The 23,549-nt window shown below is 35.1% G+C and overlaps 1 protein-coding gene across 1 annotated transcript in view; it reads right to left on the bottom strand.

Moving 5' to 3' along the window:
* The window catches only part of DIAPH3 (diaphanous related formin 3), a 208,593-nt gene that overhangs the window by 87,704 nt on the left and 97,340 nt on the right, over positions 1–23,549 (bottom strand). The window contains exons 21-23 of the mRNA XM_066176252.1: positions 18,008–18,247; positions 15,264–15,393; positions 4,775–4,900 (exon numbers count right to left, since the gene is read on the bottom strand). Of these exons, the coding sequence (XP_066032349.1) occupies positions 4,775–4,900; positions 15,264–15,393; positions 18,008–18,247 (496 nt within the window). The remainder of the gene's footprint in view (positions 1–4,774; positions 4,901–15,263; positions 15,394–18,007; positions 18,248–23,549) is intronic.

The following is a 23,549-nucleotide window of genomic DNA, read 5'->3' on the forward strand; positions in this document are numbered from 1 at the left end:
ACTATCAAAGAACCCATCTGCAGTGGGACTCCTGAAGGTAGAAGAACAACAAGTACCTGTTGCCACCTCAACAGTGCAATGGCCTGCTTAAAACTACCTTGAAAGCACTAAGTGAAGAAACCTTTAAGAATTGAGATACTAATTTAGCAAAAGCCACCTGGTTGGTGAACACTCAAGGTTCCACCAACCAAGCAAGTCCTGCCCAATCTGAGCCCTTACAAAAAACAGACAAAAATAAAGTTCCAGTAGTACACATAAGAGGTATGCTGAGAAAAACTGTTTAGATTAATCCTGCCTCCAGTAAAGACAATCCCATCTGTAAGGTTGTCTTCGCTCAGAGACCAGGTTGCACCTGGTGGGTGATGCAAAAAGATGAAGAGACCCGATGCATACCTCAAGAGAACCTTGTTTTAGAGTAAACTATCCATGACAATGTGGCTGCATCCATATTTGCATATATATATATGTATTTTTAATAGTTAAAACTCAATGTAATATGTTTGTATGGGAAAAAAATTCGGGGTGGATAATGTTGAGGGTTGGGTTTGTTCCTTCTTTCTCTGGGGAATTTTTTCCCCACGGGTTGCCAAGGGGACCGGGTGTTGGATACTTGAGAGTGCTTGGCTGAAACAAAGAGATGGACAAAAGGTGGAAGGGGGAGATAACGCAAGTAAAAGACACAGCTTGAGGCAGCTGCGTGCTTTTCTGCTTCCGGGTTCGGGAGACGCGTGTCGGCCGCTCCTCGAGGATCTCAGCCGCCGCAAAGCACGCCGAGAAGAAGCTGGGCGCTTTCTGCCTCGCCTTCGAACTTCTTCGGCGCTGCTCCTCTTGCTGCAGCGTGACCCTGCACTCCCTGCGCTGCCGGGACATCCTGCCCCTGCCTGCCGGGACACCCTGTCATCCCAGCTACCAGCCCGGGACTTTTCCACTGTTCCAGCTTGGTGCTCTGAGGATCCTGCAGAGACACCGAAACCAAACTGCCCTGAGTTTTGTGAAACAAAGCCCTCAAGGTTCTTGGTGCTGTTGTCGTTTGTCATTAATGCTGTAGTTGTTTGGTAGGGGGGGGGGAGTTTTTTTTTTGTGTTTGTTTGCTTTGTATTACATACTAGTAAAGAACTGCTATTCCTGTTTCCCAAATCTTTGCCAAAGAGCCTCTGATTGTAATTTTACCTAGCAGATACCTGTCTTCCTAAACCGAGACAACAGGATGTTTCTAACCTGGCAGAGGTGAGATCTTGGTTAACACATCCAGACAACTCCCACCGTGGAAATCTGTGTAAAGAAGCAACTGCAAATACACATACCACTAGTCAAACAAAGATCACCCCAATTTATGGGATAAATGGGCAACTGAAGATGCCTCTCCCCAAATATGCCTCCTAGGGACTATAAATTAAGCCACTGTTTGGATGTTATCTCAGACATAGTGGAAGGTAACAAAGATGGGGGAGAAGAATAGATCACTGAAAATGGACACAAAGAATGCAGAATTTCTGGTCCGCAAGGAAAGCCAACTCAGCAATTGTGCTGAAATCAGCTCCAACTGGGTAGAAGATAATTCCGGCGGGGGAAGATCACAATGCACTGAACCAAGAAATGCACCGACTCAAACAAAGACTGAGCACAGGACTAACAGTAAGAGAACGTGTGTAGCCAATGAGCATCAATTCATTTGTTTGCTAAAATGTATAAATAGTGAAAAGTTTTGAACCATCTCAGGACACACCACCACCAAGAAGCCCAAGGTGAAGAAAGACTAACAGCATGCCAGTGGATGCACTTGTGGGGACTATCTCCTGCTTTATATCTCCCTTCCTTTCACCCTACCCACCCCCATTTACTGTTAAATAAAATGTGTATTATTGACTTCAGCATATTCAGGTCATTATGAGATCTTAACAGTTGGGTTTACCTGTACTGATTTATTCTAAGACCAAATATTTATTTTGCCTGTTTCTGACAGCAGTCAGTACCCAACAAATAGGGAAAAAAAGGAGGAAAGGAAACTTGGCAAATATAGCATGAAAATTCAAGTGATGCTGTATTCAGTTTCTAGCAGTCTGTTTGTTATTCTTCCGAGCTAAAGCTGCCTCTGGGTCAATGTGTTTAATAGTTCCTGACATACAATCTTTAGCCAACTATCTAAGCCTTATATGAAATTCATTCACATTTTCAGTTTGTCTGTTGTCCATGAAAACGTTTCTGTTAGTATGTTTTAAGCTGCTAGACAGTATTTCACATGGGATGAACCCATTGTTTTTTAAATACAAAGAATATATATCGCAAAGAATATATTCCACTCTTTCCTTCTGTATAGGACACAAAATTACAAGTATTTTTACTGGCTGTATAAATTTTTTGATTTTCCACCATCATAGTATTACACTACTAAAACATTCCTTCTGCACAGCCTATTGCCAGTTGCTGCTCATTGCCACCATTCTCTGCCACATAAGTAGATATATACTACACTTTTTGAGAAGGGGTAATGGAAGAACTAATGAAGTAAGAGTATTGTTGATTTTTATAGTATCTTGTTGTTTATGTTTTCTGCTTGTTCTCAACTGGATTTGTTGCCAACTGTTCTAATACACTGTTTCGCCTTCAGATCTATTAGTCTATAATCACTGAAGGTCACTAGCTGCTTTGTCAGCATCTGCCAGCATCTCCCTTTCACATAAGGATCTTTTTCAAAGATATTAATACAGAAAAAAAAGGAATCAAACCGCTTTTTAACCTAAGAAATTTCTTTTCTTATAAGTCTTTGCTAAAACACCTTGTTGAAACATGGATGGAAGTTCAGTTATGTTATACCAACTTCTGACCTTTATCTGCATGCTGCAATAGACCTGCAAAGGATGGCTTCTTTTCAAAACACACAATGACTCTCCTCCATCACATTTTATCTCCAATTAATACATGTTCATTTTGTATTTAGTCTTCATCAGTTTTCTTGGTAGAGAAGCCTGACTTGCAGATCTGCCTTGTAGCCCTTCTAAAAAACTTGTGGGTTTCTTTTCAGCTTTGACCTGGTCTAGTGAAAGGTGTTCCTGCCTATAGCAGAGGAGTTGAAACCAGATGATCCTCGAGACTCCTACCAACCCAAATTATTCTGCGTTTCCTCAATTGTATGATGCCTTTGTGCCTTCAGCTAGCTTAGTTCATGTAAGAACATGTAGTACATTAAGTTTATATTTGAGTTAATTTTGAATTTTTTTCAAGTGTTTTGTGACCATTGTTTACTCCTGGGGATTTACTGCTATTTATTTTATATTAAGAAAAAGAATTCTACTGATTCCTTAATTTAACATCATCCTTTCATTTAAAATATTACACAGTAGGATCAACTGAAGTTCTCCCTAGGGAAAACCGATGCAAAGAACAAATTTCACTTTATGGCTATGACTTATCTTCTTGACAGACATTGATAATCCATGTCTTCTCTGGCAGGATTAGAGATTTTGAGATGCCCGAAAAAGATGAAGTGTAGATCCTCCTTTGCATTTCCTCAGATGATCACTATCCTTTTTAAATGATCAGTAAACTGCTCTAATGGTCTTCATATATGGGGACGGAATTTCAATCCCTAAAAAAGTTTATGCTACTTTTGACAAGGTCTGCCTACTTACTCTGTCTTAAATACCATTTATAACTTCTATCACAGTATTCCACTCACTTCTGCCAGAAATTTTCATAAATGCCCAAAATGTCAGTAACACAAAGGGAAATGAGGCATCCTACATAATTATTTTTGAATTTTAGATGTTTGGAATCAGCATATAATGTATATAAATTACATCTTTATTTATCCACTTTTCTCTTGCTAGAAGGTTAAGATAACCCCCAGTGGCCTGAGAAGGCGTGAAGCTGAGTTGCAAACACCTGGGTTGCAGTGCATCTAGTGAAGACAGACCTGGCCCTCAAACAGTAAAAACCAGTAGATCCACTTGGCCTCGGGGTCACCCGCCATGGTTCACGTAAGACCAATCAAGAGGACTGTGTCCTGAGTCCCCCAGTCTTTGTAACACTGCAGTCTTCCAGCTAGGTAACAACCTTTGCCTGCAGAGCAAATTTCAACCTCTCTGCTCATATTTCTGCTTCCAGATTTGTCTTGGTGCCAAGCATATATGAACAACATTTGCTAGAGAGGTTTGAGTGAAAGAATGTGTTTTTTTCCAATTTAATTAATTCTCTTCATGTTACAAGGTGTTCTTATGGAAGACAGGCAGTGAAGTTGGCTGCAAGATTTGGAATAAACAATGAGAAAAAGAATTTTGGCAAATATAACACCAGAAAACAGTTTTCATGGGTTATGAATCTCATTTTTGAAGTAATAGAAATTTTTTGGTTCTTGGTGGTTTTTGGTGGTTGCATGTATAAAAACATTCACAATGGTAATGGATACACTAGAAAACAAAGATATACAGGGTGACAGACATATTTTTCTAAGAGACTCTAACATAAAAATACCATGTAACACTAGTGTGCTTAACATTCCTATTGTACTTCTCTTCACTAAGTTAAGAAACTCATACACCGTTGTAAAAGCTGGCAGTAGGCATTTTTTTCCTCATTCATTCCACTTCAGATGAATTCTTTAATTGGACTGCTCATGTATTTAGTTTTTGAGGGGAAAAACAAGTTATATTTTCCAAAAATACATGCCACAAACTAGACAGAAATTATGCAAAGAAATTTAAAATTTAAAGCAATGCAGTTAAATTACTTGGAGATTTTTGATTTGTTTTGTTTTATAAGAGTGCTCTAAAGGATATTGACATTTTTGTTACAAACTTATCGTGGTTATCTTCAGGAACTGGGAAAGTCTGCAAATCCTTCTCAAGCTGTTGAAGTTGCCTCTCCATATGCTTGAGGCTCTTCTCCAGGTTTTCTGCTGAGACTAAAACACAAAACATTCATTCTGTTAACACACTAAACAAAAACCACTGTCTTCAAAATGCAAGAGTTAAAACCTTAACCAAGTTAGCATACTACATTGTTATTTCTGAAATAAAAGTACACTTAACAAATTACAATGCAAGATGAAGAGGTCACACTACAATGTTCAGCTCTCCCCACTTAAGCAGATTCCTTATTCTCACTAGATGTATGCTGTTTGAATGTTGTATTTTCTTGGGGTTTTATGCCCAAGGTTTTGCATTGCAATTAACACTCTGTTTTAAGTAACCTGAGATATACATATACCAGTCTGTCTCTTCTGATTAACCAAAGGATAAGTTTCCATGATATTCTAAGAACCATAAAGCCTTTCTCCATCTCATTCTGTTAAAACAATAAATACAAATATTTTTATGAAAGATCATGAAGGAAACAAGATTCTCAAACACAGAAAATGGGGCTATTAAACACCTAAGCATGAAACCTAAACCTCAATTCTCTAATTTAAAAACACTATGTATGGTAAAAAACACAGCAGAATTTGTTGCAGCAAAAGTGCTTGCCAAGCATTTGAGAGGGTACCACAGAGCAACACAGGGACTTGGAAAAAGAAAGGAGTTGAGCTGAAACATTAAGGATTTATAGAAGGATAAAGAAAAATGTAAGTTTTCTTTGCCAGGAAAAGAGAGATAAAACTTTCATCCATTTGAAGCAATGCACGTAAAGTTCAATGCTTGATCTGTAAATAGTTGATTGAAATATCAAGATGACCAGGGTAATCTAAGGATAATTAGATTCTTAGATATAATTAGAATAATTAGCATGTATTCTATCTTAGATCTATATTATTGCCATCTGTTAAAACTTATTTTTGATAATTTATGAAGTCAACTTAATATTTGTTTAAGTTCGATAGGAGAAGTAGATAAAGATGTAAGAACATACTGTGAATTCTAGTCTAATGACTTTTTCTTTTCAATTATTTATTTCATTCATAATACTGTAAATATCCGTAAAGGTACAGTTACCATCATCTTCATCTTAAAAAAAAATTTCCTTGGAGAAAGTCTGTGTCCCTATGATGTTACTAGGATCCATAATTTCATCCACCAAATAGTTATGTGAGAGAAAACATAAAATACATAGAATAAACACATCCTTCTCAGATAAAAGCCTGACAGAGTCTCCAAATGACCAGAGTAAAATGCTGCATAGCAGCTACAATCCCATTCATAGGAGAAAGGTTAGGACAACCATACAATGACCCATGGCAATATGATAAATTGCTTTATAATCATCATTTTTAAAAGCCTCTAGTTCATGAAAAAACAGTTTTTTAATTGTATTTTAGACTTGCACATTTTGAGTCAGCAACTGGTAAGCCGCAATCATCACCAGTTAGGTCAGTTGGCTTCAGTAGTTAAAAAACTGCTTTGTTTGGGGTACATAGGTAAAATTAGAAGCTGACAACGTTGTCTAAGCCATGTTTCAGTCTTCACTGGCCTCAGACAGAAACTTGATTTTAATAGAAAGCCATACTTCTGCTGTCATGAGAAGCATCTGAGGGTTAGACACACACCATTTTACGTCACTGATTTACCTAGAAAGATGCTAAGAAACACAGAATACAACTTGTGCCTAATCTAACTTTTGATTGGACTCTTCACAGGACTGTTTATCTTGCATAAAGAGTTCATAGTACAAATTAATGTGACATATACATAAAGTACATATAGTACGTAATGACAAAATTATGAGAGCTGGCAAGGAAAACCGATTTAAAAACAATACAAAAGCCCAACCCACCAAAAAATCCTCTACACCAATTGCAGGTAGCAGCTGAGTAACAGCTACGCTCTTTTACCGAGATGAGAAACTCAGCAAAATAACTCAGTGTGTAGAGCTGATTAACAGGTGCTATATAAGAGATTTTCAAGCTCTTGCTTCCAGCAAAGCCAGTTTTTCACTCTAGTACTTCAGGTTTTCTGACATTGAACAATTACATATTTGATCAAGAATCTTTATCTCTACTTTGTCCTGAAGAGGTTTTTTCCTCTGTCATGATCTTAAGTTTTTCTTGAACTTAAGATTTCAGGGTGCCTTTAATTTCAGCTGTGTATAATTATTAGACATATTTTCCTTTAAGGCCGTATTTCTGATGATAGCCTCAAATAAAGCCTAGTTTACAATATGCTGCTATTAAGTTTGGTACTATTGTCTTTGCAGCTTTCAATTTAGTGAAAACAGATAAAAACAAAAATCAAACCTCTAAATATAACCAGCTCTTCCGAAAAAAGATCATATAAAATAATTGCCAACTTTTTCTTGTGTGCCTCTGAAAGACATGGTATAAAATCTGAAGGCACATAGAAGAATGGCAGAAAATGAAAAAAACCTCCTTAACTTTAACACCTAATCTTTGAAGGATTCAGAAAGAAACCCAAGCCAAACTGAAGTGCACAACTCATACGTTGGTTAAAAAACAGTCAAACCCTGGGGTTTTGAATGTTAGTAAGCCCACAAAGCCAAGTTGTTTGCTGGATATAATGCATGTGAGCCCAAACAATCTCCTACTTAGACCCGCTCACAACTCCTAAGCTCTCACATCCCTCTTCCAAAATGGCTCCTGCTATTTTTAAAAGCAATAATTAGATTTTCCACCATCTGCTTTCCACGGTTAAAACAACATCATTCTTAGGGCTTCCTCTTCTGAATTTGGTTTTCTACTATCACAATTATTCCAGAAGCCTCTTCACCTGCTTCTGCTTTCAAATAATTCTGCACGGTGTTTTATGTGATGACTCACCAGCCTTTTAATTTTTGCATTACAATTTCTCCAGTTATGCTGGGAATACCTTATCTGATGAACCTACAATAAAATATCCTTTTTTTCTTGACCAAAGCCCTTATTACAGTATCAGGATGTGTGATCTTGTACTTCATTATATTGATTTTCATTTCTTTTATTCTGCTTCCTCAGGATCACTCAGTGATGACAACCTGATACCCCTCTCATCTGGCAAACTATCTAATCCTGTGTCAGACATGCTCATTCATGCAATATCACAATTTTTTCTGGTTTTTTGGACCATGTTCCTTTTAAGACAGTATTTTGTTTCTTCTACTTTTTATTCTAATGAATATTCTCCCATTGTACATAATATCAAGTGCTTTACTGAAGTCAAAACAAATTTTATGGGATTGAAAAAAAAATTAATAACCAAAGGTACCAATAAATTAATTTTTATTTTATGCTACTCTCATTAACCTCTCTCTGTGTTGGATAATTCTTTCCCCTATAAACTTTCATATCAATAAAGTCAGATAAAGAAACATGAAATTGATCAACACATTCTTTTTTCCATTTCTTAAATATTCTATAGTAGCACAACATTACTACAGCCACAACAAAACTTGCTAAGAAATCAACTAACTAAACTTCTATTTTTATCTTAGTTATCTCAAGATGCAGAATTTGAAACTGGTATTTACAGTATGAGAATACAGTACTTTGGTTTTTTTTCTTTCAAAAAATTTCTGTGGAGTGTTTTTGCTTCTCTGTCTCCCATCCTCAAATCATTGTTCTTCTAAGAAAAAAACCAATATTTAATCAAGCTTTGAAACTGTACCTCTTCATATTAAATATTAGAAATAATTCTCTGAAGTGAAGCAATAATTGCATGTGCTCTCATTTTTATTGCTGCAAACCTTTTGCTACTTTTTGCAACAGCTGATATTTCAGACATCTTACGTGCCCACTCTCTATGACAATCTGCTTGGATGTTACCATCTCCTAATCATGATGCTCCTCCTCTTGCCATCAGGTATTTTGCTTCCCTTGTGCTATTATGGCCTCTTTATTCTGAGAGAGTGACAGTGACGAACTGACCTCTAGCCTCACACAAAAAATTATACCATGTTATTAAAAAAAATTCTGAAAATATGCTATCAGTTTTGCCAAGCGATAATCTGGTAGTTTACTGAATAATTCTCTAAAATTGTCATCATATTATAAATGCCACATTTGAAAGTAAAGTTAAATGACAAAACATAGCCAAAAACCCCAATAACCAACAAGAAAAAACCCACCATATTTTCAGGTTGATTTAGAGAACTAGCAAAGAAATATTGCAGAGGAAAAGTATTGAGAGTTTCTGTAAACACCAGCAAAGGTCTAAAATAGCCATTAACAGTAGCATAAGATCTACCTGGATATACTCAGTGTCACATTGAAAATACAATATTTAGGCTTTTTTTTTTTTCTCCACAAAAGAATTATTTCCCTTGTCTCTACAGCCATTTTCTGGCTTTCTTGCCTTTTTCCTCCCCTTTCTTTTTTGTGTGTGCATACAACAGCACTCTTTTTGAGATCTTTTTTTCCCCCAAAGCTCTGACAATGCCACTGGCTCTTTAGCACTCAGACTTTCCCTTCTGTAGCCAGAGCAGACTTCAGTTGCACACATGAAAAAAAGCAGTTAGGTAGGATTTTTGTCTCCTATTTTGAATTCAAATATGAGCACACTAACATAGTGGAATTGGTAAACGATGTGGAAGCACTTTTGTACCCAATTCACCGGTAATAATATTACTGTCATCAGTAGTATTAGGCCTCAGATCTTACAGCAACTATGCCCTATACTACATCCACAAGAATCCTGGCCTAGTGGACTTGTTCTAAACCTCAAGAGCCTCCTAGAAGAAATGCAGTCTGACACATCTCTTTTTATAATGTGCAGTTTAAGCTCAGAAATTGTTAATATGGGAAACAGCTGAAAACAGAAACACACGTGAATGACAATTCACTGATTGTCAGTTATTCATCACTGAGCTGCTACTGAAAGAAAGCATCTGCTAAGGCAAGCAGGAAAAAATGGCCAAGTAACAGGATATGGCACAAGCCCCGAGCACAGGGATCAAGCTCCCCCAGTGTTGTACAGGACACAGTGATATGGTACACTGGGGGACCAAGATCTGTCAAGAGACAAAACCATCTTAAAAAAGAAGAAATTCAATTCAGAGGAGGGAGCAGAAAGAAGACCCTTGCAACAGTTGCAGCTTCTCTTGCTGAAGAGTTCTTGAGCCTCACCACCTGCTTCCTTGGGGACCACAAAGTGCTGATCTGACTGCAGAATGTTGTATACTTGCAGATAATTTAGGGTATGATTGTTAATAACTAACTATTTTGAATATGCCGTGAGAGTGGTTAATAATGTTTCAAAATTAACTATTAGCATGGAATGGCAATGAATATCAGCCTAGTAGAGTTAAAAATAAAAGTTTAAAAGTGACCACATTTATCAGTCTTTTACCCAATATCGTCATTCTAATATCTAACTCCCTGAGGTATAGAGGTAGCAAGATACACAAGTCTACATGTATACCTAAATGCACTTTCAGCACCTTTCTACTCATAAAAATTAAGCTTTCTCACCTTCAAGGGTCTGTATATCTGCACAATGCATTCAGCTTTTTTTTTAATTGCTTTTTCCACCATTTTAAGGTTCTTCTTGCAATTGATTTCTGCGTGACCCATTTGATTTTTTTTTGTATTTCAGCAGATATACTAATTTTTCCCCTACAGAGTATATAATCCTGATGTCCTGAAAATAAGAGCCTGTGAGTTTTTGACCCGAATCAAAACTCAAGCAATGTTTAGCATAAATATATTTAATAGTACTGAGAAATTTGTCGCTAACTTAGAAATTCTCTAATAAGAAAAACACCTTTCCTCATGATATACAGAATTCTTATGGCATATATATTAATATTTTTCTCTCATGTTGCCCTAACATTTTTAAGCTTTATAGGTGGGGGTGTCCTATTTTTCATTAATATAGTTTAAACTTCACATTTTCAATTTGGCTCCTTGCTTTTGTGTTTTGAAATGAAATTAATTATCTGTAAAAAAAAATGAAGATTCAAAAAAGAGAAAATGGATACATTACTTGTAAAGCTGTGATGAGTTAATGTCTTTTACAGAAATGAAAATCTGTAGCTTTATAGTGTTATTACAATATGAAAGACCTGATACACTGTTACCTGTAAAGTCTGTGTAAATTAGAGTCAATCAAGTAAAACAGCAGCCTGCATAAATGCAATATAAATCTTCATAATACCATAAAATAAGAAATTAGTAAATTGTACCAAATTACCAAAATAATTCTTGTCTGGAATACTAACAGAAAAGCAGGAAAGTCATTATGTTTAAAAGAAAAGACAGCTTTAATTATATATATCTTCAGGAACTGTCATATCTGTAAGCTCATTAACTGCAATGAAAGTTCCTCTTGCTGATCTAACAGCACTTAGAAAACAGGATTTGTTATACTTCAAAGTAAAAAGGTATCCTTAATTTATGTACTGCAACAGTGAATTAAATTTACTGCTAGTATTACAAAAGTAAAAACTAAAACTTTAGCATAAAATGGAAAAAATCCAAACCCACAAATTAAATACCTTAAATACCCTGAAGCAAACTTCAATTGCACAGGTTTACTTACTTACACTTACTGTTTGCCTCTCAAAGTTAGATTTGAAAAAATACCTTTCCTGCAACAATTAATTTACATACTGTGAACATTTAATAATTTATAAAATACTATAAAATATGTTAGCTTCACCATTAACTTGGGGCAGTCACTTGTCACTGCTCTTGAAGTCTTACAAGCTATTTTAACAGCTTACTGTACAATCACTGGGCAATGTTTAATGAAATTAAAGAAGCATGAATGTTTCCTCTGAAAAGTATAAAAAGAAAATGAGTTGCTGAACATTGTAATGCTCTAATGTTCACTATTTTGAATAAGAAATAATTTGAAAGAGAAGTTTTAAGAACGAGCAAATATAAAACAAAAAAGACACAAGACATGCTACAAATAGGCTGGCTGATACAAGGACAGTCATATCAAGGAAGGATTCTAAAAAAAAGCATCCTTTAAGTAACTTGTTTTGAGAAACATGTAGAAGACTCAACAATTCTTGAAGATGATCAAGCCAAAACGAATAAGTGCATAGTATAGCTCCATTTTTATGTATAAAAACATATGTTCAACTTAGAGTTTTCTGTTAATACTGTTCAAAAGGCATATATACATCTTTCTACCACATTGTTTTGATTTATAATTTAAATGATACCTGCAAATAACACTTTATGCCTGATAAAAAATGTGAAATTATTGTATCTGAAGACATGAATATGCAGACAGCTAATAAAACAAGCTCAATAAAAACCAGCTTGCAACAAAGGTATAGGAGAAAAGAATATTCTTATCCAACTTCATTGATTTATTCTTGGAAATTACTTTTTAAAATTACTTCAGAAAACAAAGTTCAGTAAAACCATAAAGGGACTTTAATTCCATCACCTACAAGGCCCTAACCTTTGCCAGGACAAAAGCTAGAGAAGAGGATTTAAAAACAAGTACTGGAACAAAACACTACCTCTATGGTTCAGGGGGAAATTGAACAATATATTAATATGACACAAAAGCAGAAAAGAGCGATGCTGTCTCTTCACCCAACAACTCTGAGGAACAAACCAGCATATGTGTGAATAGAACCCTTCTACTGGATGACAGGAAAAACCAAGGCTGACTTCCTCCCTTCTATGCTACCAGCAGCCTGTAACCCTTAGACGTACCATTTGGATTCAGTGGTTTTCCCGGTTTACTGGAAGTGTGAATTGCCTCCCAGAAATGCAAATCAGGATGGATTATTTCTACTAAACTCTAAATTACAATACCTTAGAATGGAGGAAATCCTCTAAGCTCTCAGTACCAAAGTTCTGTTCTACCACAAGTACTTTTTTCTGGAATATGCATATTGGCCTATATAAAAGACTTGATTACTTCCCCTCTTTCACTGTTCCTGATAGCCATAATGATGGCTTGTAATATCTGCTGTAATATCTGCTATGATTTCCCAGCTCTCCTGGTCAACTTGTTAGACTTCATCAGCATATCAGTAATACATGAGACCATTACAGTGGATGTGACTGAAGAGATTCACAGACGTTCTTTTTAACTGACCTTCTGCTAAGCTCAAACAAAAATAGCCACTTCATTAAAAATTTACTCTACAAAAGTTCTGCATATTAAATCAACTTGCTTCATAAAAATGTATTTTTGCAGAAGTACTAAAAGGTTTTAAAAAACTCCATGAGTTTTTATGATCTTCTGGGTTTTCCAAAATTCCAGTGCAGCAGGAGTCTTTCAAAAACAGAATGGAGTTTTACAGGTAGGGAAACAAGTACAAACAAACACACTGATACATGAATCTGTCAAAGATATACTAAGCCTCTTTTTCATACAGTAAAATGCCGAGTTTAGGGGAGGTCTTCATAGAAGACTAAAGAAGCTGGGTTGTTGTAAAAGTAATTTATTGCATGGCTGAATCAGTCTCATGAAGGCAGAGTTCAAAGTATAACAGTTCATGCTATTATAATAGCAAAGTTGTGTGGCATAAATCCCCCATGTCTCAAGCAGAAGCAGTCTTCTCAGCAGCAGCAGCAGCAACCATCCATGATCTCCATCTGAGATCTCCCCACTCTCAAAGCAGTGCATTTTTATTCTATTTTTACCTAATCAGCTAAAACCATTATACTACTACTGTCTCCTTGGACCTATCGGGACTTAACATTGATGTGTAGAAGTGGTAGTAATTTCTTACACAAATTCTATGTACATAGTTCTATCTGTTCTATCTAGGAATGCCCACAATGCTACATTATGATTTCATTATGTCTAGGACCTAGTTAACTTTGTAAAAGGTGATGCTACTGAACTTTAAACTAGGCTTTAGATTAGTTAGTTCTCTTACTAACTAATACAGTCTCTTATTTACTTAAGGCACTTAAAATATTCTCTACATACTTAAAATTAAACTTATATTTCCACCTCATGTCTGTGTGGATTTATATACTTTAGTTTCTCTGAAGGTTTTAATTCAGACCTCACATTTCTGAATATTTCTGAGCCTGTATGAATGGGGCCCAGAGGGATTTGCATCCCAACACTAAAACTGAAATACAAAATACATCTCATAATACACTGTAGTAAATTCAATATATAAACTTGAAAACATGATCATTGATTTCCATCCTACTTCATACTGAGTGAGATCAAAGACTCAACTATCATTACCAGATGCCTGGAACAGAACAGAAAGCTTGGGCAAACTGATAATTTTACTGGCTACTCTTTGAATGGTCAGTGATTTAGATCTCAGAATTCTTCCAGAAAACAGTCAGCAGTGTCATATAAGATTATTGTCTACACTGTAAATACTGCCTTCTAATAAGAATAAAAAAACCTCAACCACAATACACACAATAACATATTAGTGATGGAAAAAAAAAAAAAGGAACCATTTAGCACCAAAAACAATGCCAAACACACCAAATTAATGAAAAGCAGAAACTGTTTCTGTAACAAGTATAAAGAGTTAGGTGAAGGGCTTGAAGCATTTGACAGCTATTTAAAAATAATTAAACTTTTCTGGAGTTATAATACACCAAGTAAAACTAGAAATTTTAACAACCAGAAAATGAACTCTATGTAAGTGACCACTATCTCAAGTGCTCTATCAGAGGCATGTTTTGCAAAGCTGTAATTTGTGGCAGGGAGACTGACTGAGGCATGAGAGCGACATTCTACAAAGCACTATAGATAAACTGATATTTTCCAAATTGACATAAAGTAATTTTTTTTTAACTGAGCCCATCCAATCTTTTTTTCCGGCCAGTGTAGGACAGTGCAAAGGTAGCATCAATTTCTACCTCTATGCTTCGTCTGTTTAAATTAAACTGATAAAATGTGGAAAAGGCACTTCTAATTAAGAAATTAATTTCAAAAAATTCCACTGGTGCTTATACAGAGATTTCCCATATTATATGTTGCCTGATGAAACTAATTTTTTTTCCAGATGTCCAGTGTTACTGTTGCATGAAAAAGATACATGCAGGGAAGACAAAACTGATCCATGTTTTGAAAAAAATAAAATAAAGTGATGCCATGACAGCCTTTCTACATGTTTGAATTAGAAGATGGTGAGTGATAACACTTATTGTATAAAAGGTCAAAGATTGGAATTAAGATCTGGTAACAGAAAAGAACTTTTAAAGGAAATCCAGTATAAAAAATGGTTCTACAAGATATGTTAGAAGAAATATAATGGGAAGTTCTGTAGTAAATGTTAGAAGACCAAACAATAAGTATCTTCAAGACCATTCATAGCAGCTCAAATTACCGATCTGTGATATTGACTATTAGTATCTATTCTTTAAATATTGTTAGTAAAAAATAAGTATCATCTTATACACAAGACACTGTAATGTGTCAAAATCCAAAACTTTTAGTTACACAAACCTTTACTAGCTTTATCCAAGTGCTGAAAATCCTCAACAAAATTCAGGACATCCTGATAGCTTTCTTCACACACTTCTACAAGAAAATGGAGCAATGTTGTTTTCTGGTCTGCCGACTTTGTGTCCTTCAGCTGCGTGGGGGAAAAAAAGAAATGAAAAAACACTGAGAAAAATTTTATTTCTGGCCATTTTAATAATTGATAGATATCAGTAATTATTAATCCAAAAAAGGAAAGAACAAACTGTTATAGTACATTTCTTTTTAAGACAGCAATGGGTTGTTTCATTTTTTCCCTTGCTAAAAATCCCTAGAAAGGTCACAGTAAGTACTTTTTCATTCTACACAATATTTGTGTTCAGTATTCAAAAACAGTACACATATTTCTTTTAAAAATGTAATTATTTTAACAATACAGGAATATTTACAAAACTGTGAGTAAGCACATGAAAGTATAAAAAAGAAAAATCAAAGTTAAATCAGCAAAATCTAACTATACATAATGCACGTATCCACTGCATTACATGATTTACTTCTTTATGTCGAAATTAACTCTAGCCTAAAAATATTTATGTAGTGGAAGCTACACAACCTCAATGTGCACAAGTTCTTGATATCAATTCTCAATACAGTAAATAAGAGTTCATAGGTCTCATTGTTTAAAAATGCTGTCTTCAAGAATTCTTAAGCATAAACCTTTCTCTTTGGAATCTTTATACATATGAAATTATTTTCAAGCCTGGCCATTTTAAAATTTGAAGCTAGTTGTGTAAAAACACTAAAAACTGACAAACAATTCTGTTGTAGTTTTTCAGCTGAGACATTCTTTTAAATCAAAGACATTTCTATAAATAGAAAATGACATGACATACAGAAGTGTTTCTTCACTACTTAAGAACTATTTATACACAAAAATTTAGCTGGAAAAGTATACAAGCATGTAGGCACAAAGTAAACATGAGTATAAAAAGGGCTGCCACAATTGCACAAAAACTTGTCCATCTGAATATCAAGGCACAAAGCCCTTAACACAGTATTGATATTTCATAATTAACTCTAAAACGTCTTGTTTATTTTCAAAGATCAAAATGCTACTATGCTGAAATATACTCTCCCAGAGCATGCATGTTTTCCTTCAGGAAAGTGGATTAACAACAATGTGAAACACAGTTTTCCAAATGAACAGGAAATGGAACACCTATATATGAAAACCCAAAAATATATTCTAGGATTTTTACTGTTTGTGATGTTATAAAATATGTTACTTCTGTTGTATTGGGAATCTCAGTGAAAGATATCTCAATAGCACCACAAAAAAATTCTACAAAGTGACACTGTGATACATGTAATACACTGTGATACATAACAAAAGTTAGCTATAAATATGAACCTGTGTAATAAATATGCATATAATTTCAATACATCAGTATTTAATGAATGATTGAGTATTAGTATATCAATATCATATCTCTCTTCTGAGATTACTTATGGCTGCTCTCTGATGAAGAACTAATAAAATCATTCATTCCATACTTTCATTATCTATATACATCAATTCTCTCTCCTATATCTAGTACTCCACTGCTATCTTCAAAATCTTCATATTCTAGATCTTAAATTATTTCTCCAAGATAAATTCTGACTTTTGATCCTGCTCTGCAAAGTGTTTATCTCAATTACCTTCACATTGTTTTTACAAATATATTTTTTCTCCTGTGCATTAAAAATACAGATAATATAACCAGACCTAGGATAGATTTTTTGTAAAATCATGCTTAAGTAAATGCAGCTAACTGGAGAAAGAACCTTTAGTATCTTCCTTCTAAATATGTTTCTCGACAAGTTGTATTTTTAACTCAATCACTTCATCTGCAAGGTATTAACTCTAGGTGGATGACTTATGCTTAATGCTTACTTTAGACTAGGGAAAGTGTAACTTATTCTTTATGAATATTTATGTCATAGGTATCACATTCAACACTCAGTGAAAGAATTCTTCTGAAATATGGCAGAATAAGGGTGATTAGTTTTATGAACGTAGAAGTTAACATATTGTGTTTTCTCTCATGCAAAAAGATAAAGAAACAGAAAGAGTACATACAAAGTTTCAAATAATTCCTTCCTTGTAAGAACTATATGTGCACTCTGAAGATTGTTCAGTATGCTCTCAGAGAGCACAGGAAAAAAATAACAACACTAAATATGGGGAAGGTAATTAGCATTAGAATGGATTATAAATTAACATCCAAAAAAGTATAGACACCTTCTTGTATATACCTTATACAAAAGTTGAAAGAGTGAAAATTAGAAGAAGAAAGAAACTGATTAAACTGAGCAACATAAGAAGAGAATCACATAAGCAGTAAATTCATGTCCAAAAGAAGACATAACCATATTAAAACACACTAAAATGTGATAGATGTCTCGGAAATACAAAGACACGTTAAAACTACAAAACTACTATGATCACAGTGATCAAGTCCTTACATAATCTTACTTAGCTTGGGTTTTTTATTATTCCGTCAAAACAGAATCACTTAAAAGTGATTAAATGCAAACCAGTTTTAAGATGACTATTCACAAATTAGCTGTAGCATTCAAACTATCAACGAATGTCAATAATAAGGAAAAAATAGTAAGCAAATAATTAATTAGAGGAAAAGCCTCAAAACCAGAGTATTTATGTAGCATACTAAAAACAAAAAAAAAGTGAATCTAACACTCCACATGGACCTTTCAAAACTCACTTTACATAGAGAGCTGAGATTATATCCAAAGGTCTGTGCATTCCGAGAACCTGCATTCATGTAGTTTCCCATTAACAATACTAGTTCCAGCAGCTTGCTAAAGCTTTTACTCTTCTTTATCTCTTCACAGGCAGCACTGACAGCCATGATGTCAGGTTTGATGTTGTTCACCTGCTCCTCAAACTGAAGCTTAAAAAGAATAGCACTGAGCCGTGGCCGTAGTCTCTTCACGTTGCTCATCTGATTGAAAAGAAAAATAGAAGATTTCCTTTAAAATTCATGGTACTCTTTGGCACTGTACAAATGCATACACTCTGAAATGATTTATTGGTGTGACAGGCTTGAAGAAGCAATATATCTGCTATAACTGATAGCAAATAAATGAACGAATGAGAGACACTTGGGTAAGCAACTGAAATCCCATCTTGTGGCTAATAGAAACTGCCCCCATCCTTTCCAAATAACTAGTATGTGTAAGCAATAAAAGATAAAGTGTCATCATATATCACATCTGTCAACTCATATACCAAATCCTATAAAACTAATCCAAGTTTATGACTCAGTAGTTGCAAAGGAATGAAAGTAGTTCACAAATTTTGTATAACTCCGGATGTACCAAAACAAGACAAATCTCATTTTCTGGTGCAAATATTTGAAAGCTGACATCAATAAGAACCTATTATAAATTTGCAGGAAAATAACAGTACTGGAAAAGTCTCAGCTATGAAACACTTAATATAGCATATACTAATATATATCAATATTTATACCCCCTACACTCCTGTTTACTAACCTAATACAGTTCATTAGGTGCAGCTGAATGCTCCCAGGAAAACAGCTTCTGCAGATCATATGCAAAAATCTTGGCTTTTTCTATGATTCACTGATCATGTATTTGCAACAGAAATTTTGATTTTCTTATACACTAGGTCACTGATTTTTCACTCCAGACATACTCTGCACGTGGTTTACCACATCCACACTAGAAACACTAAAAAATTATTCAATGAGCTGCTTATTTTTCTCTATACCTGTTTTCTTATGAGTTTCATGAATTCCATAAGATCTCCTTCCTCATGTGCCTTCTTCCTTCTTGAGGCAAGGCTCAAGACAAAAATTTCTTTATGATTCCCAGAATTTTAGACTAAGTTTTTACCTTTTTTTTTTTCTTAATAAGGAGCACATTGTTTGCAGCTATCAGTACTGCTTGATGCAACAAAGAAGCAATAACATTGGCACTTCTCCTGCAAAGTAGCAGGCTCCATAACATGGCCTTAAACTTTTGCCTTTAAATTATCCCCCTCCAAACCACAATGATACCTAAGGTTTTACAGAGTATTTCTCAACACAGATCTAGTCTACCAATGTGAAAATTCCTCTGGCAGTGCAGCATTCATACGTGATAAGGCACTGATTATCCCAAGAGACTCAGCGTAAAGGATAATGGTGACACTCCATCCATTTTCAGTGTAAAGTGAAACTGAAAGCTGTCTTATCCAAAGGGTTTCATATAGAAGCAGAAAGGATGGAATTTACAATCTATTTTATAGGTTTTACTGTGACAGTAGAAGAAAATAAAACCAGGTAGAGTTAACATTTTATGTCACTAGACCATTTCAGAAATGCCTGCATAGCTGTGCAGCCACATGATGATGTCTCATCAAAGTAAACACACCATTTGCATTTTAGTTCAGGTAAAAAATCTTGATGTGAAATAAGAAATCATTTCCACTAACTGGTTTTCATCATAGAGCAGAGCACATAATCAGGATGTCTTTCAGATTAAACTATGTTGAAAATCAACTGTTGCACCTTGGTTCACTGACTGCTTCCAGCCTGGACATCAAGTATAATACTTAAAATGTACACTTTGGACATTATTAGCTCAGTGCCAACTGTAAGCAGATCTTCTGTTCTCATACTGCATAAAATAGCATTCAACAGGTGTGGTAAAATTCTTACTTAAGAATAGATAAATAAGGATAATGGGACTTGAAATTGAGCAGGGCATTTCACAACAAAATAGAGAAATACCTAAATTCCATGTGAAATTAACAGTACTAGAACAACTTTATACCAAATTCATTTGAAGAACAACTACATAAAAGAATGTTAAGGTAGTGGAGGCAAGTGTCAAAAATTCATTCTCTCAGCTGTGTCAGGAAGAATCAGTATTAACACCTTTTCCTCAATTATCTTACTAAATTTGTTTATGTACTACATACACTTCTCAGCACCTTGAGAACAATATTTTTAAGTTTTGTTCTAAAGTTAGCCAGAAAAAAATTGAGACTAGACTAGAAAAAAACACCCAGAACATCCCATTGAAATTATCCAGGTTTTTAGTATTTAATACCCTACTCAGGGTCCAATAGAGACGATCATTAATATTAAACCATAGAAACTAAAAAAATGCAGTCTAAGTTGCATTGATTTAAAATGGTATTGAACTCAAGATACTACAGAATCACCAGAAGATGTATAATTTATTGACTCTTGGCTTTTCAGACAGGCAGATCCTTGAAACTGAAACAATCGCACACTTTACACCACAAAGATGTGTTCCACAAACATAAGCATGCATATCTGCATAAAAGGTGCAAAGTTTTCATCAGAACCACTAGAACTACAAGAAATTCAGATGTCTGGTATGTAAGCATGTAATTCTTAAGGCTGAATGTGGAAATAAGTAATCTAAAAAATTAGAAACAGGAACACATGCCAGAAACACAGCAGAAACACCACTGGGATTGTTATAATTGCTAGTATTATTGTTGCTGTTGTTGAAAATGCTCTGAAATCCATGCAAAATGCATGTTGTTGGTATTATTTCTTTACCTGTTTGCTAAGTCAAAAATTGAGAAGGGAAGACCTAGAGTTCCCTTAGTAATATATGGCTTTTTCATGACATGTAGTTCACAGTTACATTCAAACTGTAAAATCCATACACCCTAACACAAGAGATGCTAAGAATTTAAGTGTTGCAATACTGACCATCTTATACCCTGTATTTTTTAAAATCAGCAGATAAGGACATAAGTTTACTTCAGTCTTGATAGTGGAATTCTGAAAACAAACAATCCAAATAACTAAAACAGGAAGTTGAAGTGGAAACCTATACATGTCAGAGAACTCAGTGTACAGGTAATGAATTGTTCCCCTTTTTAAGTTAATAGTCCACAAGAAGAGTACCATACAAGCAAGTCCAAACGGGAAGTGACTTATGGGTTGAGCTACCCAGAAGCAGCCCTCACAGATCTCACATCCAACAGCAAGACAGGTTTTTCCTCTCAAATACAGCATAAATCACAAGGCAACTACAAGAATGTGCAATCTGATATATGTGTACTCTCACTATCTTTTTCTGTTCACGTCAAGAAAGGAAAGCATCTCAGAAGTTCCACTGACACTACATTTTGATCACCAAAGGAATTTCATTCCTGCCACAAGCTCCTAGAGAAAAACACTGCAAGTGCTTCAGTTTCATACCCTCTTTAAAAGGAGCAACAGTGCTGAGGCTGTCAGACCACCAGAAAATGTCCTCATCCAAAAAGTAAAACAACAGTTACAACCAAGCTGACTAAAGAGAGCAAATTGGAACACCATTCCCTGCAGATAATGTATGGCTTTCACCACTGCAGCATCAGTGAACTCCTAAGAGTCCAGAGGTATAAAGTGGGAATTCCTGACACTTATCTTTAGACCCAGGCACTTGAAAAGCAGGAAAAAAATCAAATAGGGAAGGACTGATACCTTAACAGATATTTTATCATGTTTAAAGAAGATAAAAGAACATCTTGCTCAGTTTGAAAAGGACAGCCAACACGCCTAAATCTTAGTGAAAAACAGCAGCATCCTGGAAAGATCGAACATTATTTCTAAGTATGGGAAGTCAATTCACAATAAAAATCAGTATTTCTGTTGAAATGTTTTTTATGGATACTTCACCTTTGACACACACTTTTTCCTCAAGGAAATGATAAAGTCAAAAACTGCCAACTCAAAATTAAAATTACTTAAGAGAAATCAAGTGGATATAGATATAGATACATATATACATATATATGTATTTAGGTAGCTATACATGCAAACAATTGAACTAATGACTTTTCAGCCTTATTAGCAGTGATAGAGAGTATGTCCTGTTACTCTGCTTCTCCAGCCTGAATTATAAACAGCTTGAATTTGAACTACAGAGTAAGTTTCTTGCAAATCCAATATTTTCCTAAAGGGTATTCAGGTGAGAATAGAAGGCAGCATATTGTAAGTGACACAGGGACAACACCTATCAATTACCTCCTAGCTGCACACAGGCAGCCTTCTCTTTTGTGGATGACAGTGCACTGATTCACAGTGCAGAAAATCCCTGGTACTGTTTTGGATTGCATTATGTTCAACAAAGATGGTCCAGCAAGGTCAGCGAGCAGATCTCAGAATTGCCAATGGGGGCTAAAACACAGCTGTCAAAATAAGCTGAGCTTACAGTCTTCATGCTGAAATTCACAGGAAGGTAAGTCCTGTGAAAAGAAAGTAGTCTTTTTTTCTCTTATCCAAAAAATACAATTAGATGTACTGACATCTTGATCAGTATGGAATGCAGACAGATTTCGTTTCTCCAAGTTGAAACCAGACAATGATATTTTCCTAAAAAGGAATCTTTCAAGAAGGGAGGGGTACCAATTTTCCAAATTCTTCTATTTTTATCAGGCCTAACAGATGTCTGAAAGGCTATTTTCATTAAAAGACACATATGGAGCAGATGCTACTAGACTGAAAAGCTTTCCTGGTGGGAAACCAAGTCAAGAGTTTACTATAGGTAAAAATCCTCTGTAAAACCTCTAATCCATACAGGTAGCAAGAATAAATAAATAAACACCAGAAGTCAAGGGCAGATGTCATTGGGGAATTTAAAATCAAATACCATAGTATCAAACCAAATGGAGAAAAGTTTCTAAAAGTAAATCAGATGTAACTCTATTCCAAATTAAAAAAATCTGATAAGCCTGATTTTAAAATAAATGTCTCATTTTCTGACTGGCTATTACCAGGAATCCACCTCCTAATGAAAAGTCTACTATAAGGAATATCCCAAAACAGAGGTCATGAAGACACATGATCAAGATCTGGATAAGAATGTCTCAAAATCATGACAGCAAGTTTTAGTACTTCTTATCAGGTTGAACCACCATAACAACTCTCACATAAAAGTGGAATTTGATGTTACATAGCTAGCAGCTGATTCTGGTGTCTTTGATGTGACAGACATGACCCATTTCGAAAAAGTTCAGGCCTCCAACAATTCATATCTGGTATCATCTTCTCTACTGACCCAACAAGCTGTATCCCAGTTAATTTCCTAAGAAGGTGAAATGTGTCTATGATCATAACAGTACTGGTAAGGAAAAAAAAAATCCACTGTAGACTTTCTGTAGCTCTGTCAATAGCCAATTTAGTAATGACTGGGGAACTTTTATCCATTTGGTCATTTGGTGTATTTGGAACCACAGTTAATCTGTGGCAAAAATGGTCTGATGTCATATAA

This window comes from Chamaea fasciata, unplaced genomic scaffold (assembly GCF_029207755.1).
Source record: "Chamaea fasciata isolate MVZ Bird 193981 ecotype frontalis unplaced genomic scaffold, bChaFas1.0.hap1 SCAF_2, whole genome shotgun sequence".
Classification (NCBI taxonomy): Eukaryota; Metazoa; Chordata; class Aves; order Passeriformes; family Sylviidae; genus Chamaea; species Chamaea fasciata.